This window comes from Heterodontus francisci, chromosome 27 (assembly GCF_036365525.1).
Source record: "Heterodontus francisci isolate sHetFra1 chromosome 27, sHetFra1.hap1, whole genome shotgun sequence".
Taxonomy (NCBI): Eukaryota; Metazoa; Chordata; class Chondrichthyes; order Heterodontiformes; family Heterodontidae; genus Heterodontus; species Heterodontus francisci.
Window position 1 is genome coordinate 42,319,674 of NC_090397.1, and position 6,000 is coordinate 42,325,673.

At 40.0% G+C, this 6,000-nt stretch overlaps 1 protein-coding gene across 7 annotated transcripts in view; it reads left to right on the forward strand.

Annotated features, from left to right (window-relative positions):
- The window catches only part of sema3c (sema domain, immunoglobulin domain (Ig), short basic domain, secreted, (semaphorin) 3C), a 296,068-nt gene extending 291,050 nt beyond the window's left edge, over window positions 1-5,018 (forward strand). For all 7 annotated transcript variants that reach the window (XM_068059199.1, XM_068059194.1, XM_068059200.1 and 4 more), the window contains one exon: window positions 2,617-5,018. In XM_068059199.1, coding sequence (XP_067915300.1) covers window positions 2,617-3,036 — 420 coding nt within the window. In that variant the 3' untranslated portion in view covers window positions 3,037-5,018. The remainder of the gene's footprint in view (window positions 1-2,616) is intronic.
- Window positions 5,019-6,000: the final 982 nt, after the last annotated feature.

Genomic DNA, 6,000 nt, shown 5'->3' on the forward strand with positions numbered 1-6,000 from the left:
AATTGCTAAGAAGGGCCCGTGACTGACCCATACAGAATAAAGTATTCAGATGCTATTCATTGTCTTAAGATGCGCATGAAAGCATTGAATTGTGTTTGGATTTAGGTAGCACAGCTCTATCAATCTTGTTTTTGATCTAGAAAAAATAATGAGTATCTAGGTTATAGGTAAAACTAATTAAATGCACAGTTCTGATTTTTAAAAATGTCATTAAAAACAATCCGCTGATGGCCCTTGCAGCTCTTGTAATAAAAGAATTTAACTTATACAGTCTCCATAAATCACTGTTCCAGATAATGAACAAACAGAATCATGGAGGGTGATTTTGAACTGCCACCTATCTGTTTCTCACCTGAATAATTGACAATTAGCAGAGGACACTCAGGGAGGGAAGAACCTCGGCAATCCCTGGACACCCAAAGCCCACCTGATAAAAGGTATAGATGGGCCTGTAGCTGGGCAAATGAGAGATGCCAGAGGATGAATTATCAGAGCCTCTGGGGAAGGAGTGAGTGAACCAAGCTCTGAATACAGGACAGAAGAGTGAGTGACTCAAGTGCTGAAACACAGTTAAAGACAGGATAATGACTCTGGGAGACACAGGATTGTTCTGGCCTGTCTCTGAGTCCCAGGGCCTGGTACACTCACTGTCATGTCTCTAACCGTGGCCCAGGTTCATTCAATCCTTTTCCATAGACTTTGGTAATTCACTCTTCAGCAGCCCTCACCTGTCCCACTCTGTTCTCCACCTCACTCTCCATTGATTGGTGACACACTTCCATAACCCAAACCAAGTGGCAGCCCCCACCTCGTGGGATTGGAGGATTGTAGCTTTCAGTCAAGTTTATCATTATTAAATGGAGAGCAATGGAAGCTCATACTACCCACAATCTCTCACCTCAGAAGCCATTCAATCTGTGAGAGTTGGAGGAGGCAAAAATCTATTTTAGAAGGCACCATACAAATGGCATGAACAACAAGTGAAAAACCTGGCCATCCACTCATAAAGCAGACTATTGGTAACTATGCTTTAGGCATGAAATAGTATTCTGTTGATTTTATGGTGATACTGACTGGTCTTGTGGAAGTAAGCTTTTTGTAATAAAATGGACAAATGATTTTAGAGGAGAAAAATTAGATGGTCATTCTAATATGCATTTAAAAACTACAATATTGGTTTGTTCTCTATCGTGTAGGGAATAAAGATATTTAAATATTCTTAGACAAAAACTGTATGGATATGATCGTTTTCTTTTTTTGTTAGAATACGAACAATTTTTTTATTATGAGTTTATTAATTTTGTCTCCTTTACACTCATTTCCCCTGTTACCCCTATCATATATGCTCAGTTGAGAAAGTGAGTCAACAATTAACTCCCAGCTGTTACAACCTCAGTGAGACCATTAACTTTAAAACACGAGATATGAACTCCCAGGCCAATTTAAAGAATTACCAGACAAGATTTCACATTTTAAGACTTCTTATAACAACTAAACTAAAAATCACCATTAACTAAATGGTACTTTGTAGGTAGCTAATACTCTGAATTACAGAGAAAGGTATTTTCTTCACTTATTAAAACACTTGAAAACCTCACACCATATTTATATGTTACACAGTCCTCTTTGAAGCGAAATCTTTGCAGCTAATAATCCCAAACCCCTCCCAGTTCCAATGGGTTGGATCTCCCAAACCTTCTCAAAGTCAATGTCCTCTTGGCTCACTTCTTCCAAGCGATTTCAATCTGGACTTCCATGAATAAGGCGACCTCTGGTGACCTTGTTGGTCTTTTCTTTCTTCACAAACCTCAAATTTCAAATCAAGTTCAAATCTTCGCAACCTTTCACTGTATCAGTCTTCTGAGAGCAGGGGTTCCCCCTCTCTCTCCCTCTTGATGCTGCCACCTCTGGTCATTGTCTTCTGGTCTTCCTTACAACCTGCAGATTTCTCAAAGTCTGTGGAATTTATCCAGAATCAGAAGGTCAATAGCCATTTTTTTTCCCCATATGCAGAGCCCACAAGTCTGGCCAAAGTCAAACCACCTGGAGCTTCCTTTGTTTCCAGGTGTTAGCAATTGCATTTCGCATTTGCATTTTCAGAGCCACTGGCTCCTTCTTTACGATCTGAGAGTTTGGGAAATTGAAACCCATTGTCCTTCAGGTATTATAACCTTGCATTCAAAAGGGTCTTTGATCTGGGCTGCTTGGTGTCCTGGTGACTAAGATTCCGATCTTGTCTTTAAGCAGAGGTTTGTGAAGTCACATGACTTCGCTGACTCCATCTTACATTACATTAAAAATCAGTTTTTAAAAAAATATAATCAAACTACAAAGTCTAGTGTTCATAATACAGCTTCCACCAATACCACTGTGGATCGGTCCCCAGGAGAGGCATAAGAACAGGCCAAGGAAATTCGCCCTCCCTGCCTGGTTTCTGCACTTCTCCAGTAATCTGAATCTATGTCCCATAACTTTTGTGATGTTGCACACTGTGGCTGGCATGACGATGCTGTCCAGGATGGACAAGTTTTGTTTGAAGTGACTTCTTGTGTTTTAAAGGAATAACACTGCTTTAAGCTGCACAGTCCTTTAAAACGAGTGTCTGTTTCCTAACAGGTAAAGCAAGATGACAGAATTCTAGTAACTGAGCAGGGCTTACTGATTCGTTCTGTGCAAAACACTGACCGAGGGCTTTATCACTGTGTTGCTATGGAGAACAACTTTAAAAGCACAGTGATCAAAATCAAACTGAAGGTTGTTGATATGGACCTGGTTCCTCCCACAATCAACAAAGGGACATCCTGGTCCTGGGGTGCTGCTAATGGCTTGAGTGGCTTGCAACTCCTTCACAAGGATCTGGTCGGACTATTCAGTTACTCAGAAATGCAGGCGATCAATAAGTACTGCAAGGAGAGTTGGCATCGGCAGAGACAGACTGAGAAGGGACAATCAATTAGAATAGATCACCCAAAACTAAAGGCACTCATTGACAGAAGAAAAAGTCGAAATAGAAGAAACCAGTTGCCTGGTACTTAAAGAACTGCCTTCAAGTAATAATTCTTTGATATGAAACTATTTAATATAAACTGTACAGAATACATCTGTAGTCATTTTGTTCATTTTTTTTTATCTTTCCAAAGTACAGCTAAATTCTTAAGTAATGTCTGAGCATGCTGTGATGAACAGCATTTGATACTGTAATTTGTCTGTGCTATTTATGCCTTTCTCATATGTAAAGGCCAGATGTGTATTTAGATTTAATTCCTGTCTATTTGTAATAACTTATGAGGAGGCGGTATTTTATGACCTGTTTTTAAAAGTAACCTAGTTTCAACTTATGCTTTCATTCTGTAAGCTAAAGCTGCTGTAGCCCTTTGATTTTACCCAACTTATATTTAGCTTCTACGCCAAGGCCAATGATCTCTGTAAGCTCATCTGAAGTTAATGAATGGGGTGGACCAAAGCATCCAGTTCATTCTTGAGAAAATGTTAAATTAAGTGTGGTGTGGTACTACTTCAGTGCTAATGACCTGTGACTTTCTAATACAGTGAGGGTCTGGAAGGCAGAAGGAATAATTGGACCTACACTAACATGTTATATATAATGCTGTAATATATGAGGGTAATACCATTTTAAGTGCAAAACCTTGAAAGAAAATTATCTTACAATCTTAGATTTGATTAGATTAGATTAGAGATACAGCACTGAAACAGGCCCTTCGGCCCACCGAGTCTGTGCCGACCATCAACCACCCTATTATACTAATCCTACACTAATCCCATATTCCTACCAAACATCCCCACCTGTCCCTGTATTTCCCTACCACCTACCTATACTAGTGACAATTTATAATGGCCAATTTACCTACCAACCTGCAAGTCTTTTGGCTTGTGGGAGGAAACCGGAGCACCCGGAGAAAACCCACGCAGACACAGGGAGAACTTGCAAACTCCACACAGGCAGTACCCAGAATCGAACCCGGGTCCCTGGAGCTGTGAGGCTTAAGCATCCAATTCTGTAAATACTCATTAAATGTATTGCAATATATTGGAAAGGTTAGCTATTGAGCTGTAAAAGGACAGAGAAAAAAATGTTACATGGAAAACTTCAAGCTGCTCTACAACTGAAATAAAGGCAGATAATATTGGAAGTACACAGCAGACCAGACAGCATTTGCAAAGAAATTAAGGTTAGAATTCTGTGTTGATGCCCTTCCTCCAATTCTAATGAAAGATCCTTCCCAAAACATTAGACCCTCTTTATCTTTTAGGTATCAATTGTTTTGCTGTGCACTTGTAGCATTTTCTGTTTCTATTTCAGATTTTCAGAATTTGTGCTTTTTTTTTTGCATTGTCTCTGATTCAAGTTAAAATGCAGAGAATGAAAATCACTACCATCCATTGTTGTTCAAATAAGCCACAATGAAAATTGGAGAATATTGGGTCACTAAAAAATCAAATCTTGACTAGGTAATTAGTAAATTCACAGATAACTCCAGTGAGTGACCCATCTACAAATTGAACCTCAAGGCACATTGACTAATGTTGATGCAAGCTGTAAGTAACCACAAATGGCATAAATACTATCTCCATTATTCCTACCAGAATTAAAGTGTAAAGATGAATGTGTTCTGAGACTTTATTGTAAATGAAATGTTTAAGATATTATTTGCTATGTTTAAGTGTTATTTGGTATGTTTAAGTGTAATTTGGTATGCTGTTATGTGTAGATTAAGTACGAACGCTCACGAAGTTAAACATTTCTCTTCCATTTGCCAGTATCTGCTGCAAGTTAAATTGACCAGGAAGGAAATCAAATGTTAGTATGCAGTTTTTACTAGAGTTAAATTGCTGTCAGAGTATCAGCAAATTAAACCAACAGAGAACTTGGTGTTTCTACAAAATGGCAGTTAACATGTAGATGAAGTATAGATCAAACACTTCTGCTGGACTAATTTATGTAAAGCAAACATGACACAATGTACTTTCATGGTGATGATAATAAACCTTCAAAGACACATGTAACTTTTTACAATGCGTGTCTTCTCTCTACCTCCTACAGGATTCCATGTTTACATAGACTGATGCTTTTCAACCTGTTCTCCAGTCCTGGGACCACTGACTTGTTCTGAGGCAGAGTCCAATGGGCACTAACCGCTCTAAAATACCAGACCCAAATGACGGTGCTGGATGAGTGAGTTTGATCCTATTCATTCCCAGTAGCCACAAATGTGCACTTTCCAACGGGAGTCACTGAACGGCAGACAGGAGGGGATTTTTCTCTTTACCTCCATAACACATAGATACTGAGGCCAGTTGTGTAAGTCCACCACCACTCAGGCTGAGATTAGTTCATGGAATGCAGATTTGCAGATCCTAACCAAGTACATTGGGCAAGAAATTGTGCTCGTTATTGCCTGGTCTTTGGATGCTACGAGTGCCTTAGAGATTTAGAATAGCATCCACAGCACGTGCGCATGTGGGGTGATTCACACTGGATGCCATATAGGTGTAGGCATTAGCACAACGCAGTGATCATCTGTCAGAAGTATGCATAACAAGTAGATCATAATGTCAATCAATGCAATGCTGATTTGATGCCAGTGGTGCCATCTTGGAGTTCAACGCTCCAGCCAACACACTCTCTTAACCTCGCACAACTGAACATGCATTACGTAGCAGGAAGGGCCTAACACCAACTATCAACTATTTGTTCCATATTGGTTTCTTCTGGCTGCTGCTACAGTTTTACAAGTGTATGGTGCTTTCTATCATTGTATCAAGTTGCAAAGGTCTACAGGAAGAGTTGTGGTGAGTGCTCAAGGAGCTTTTGCTGATTTCAAGGCTTCAGCCCAAACCATTCACTCCCAGACACGGGTGCACTAGTGGCCATTCCCCTTTGAATACAGCATGACTTGGAGAATGAACAGAGGCCACACAGAGCATGATAAGCTGCTGGAAGAGGGGAGAGGGAGAGAAGGGATCTCAACAGGATGCCAT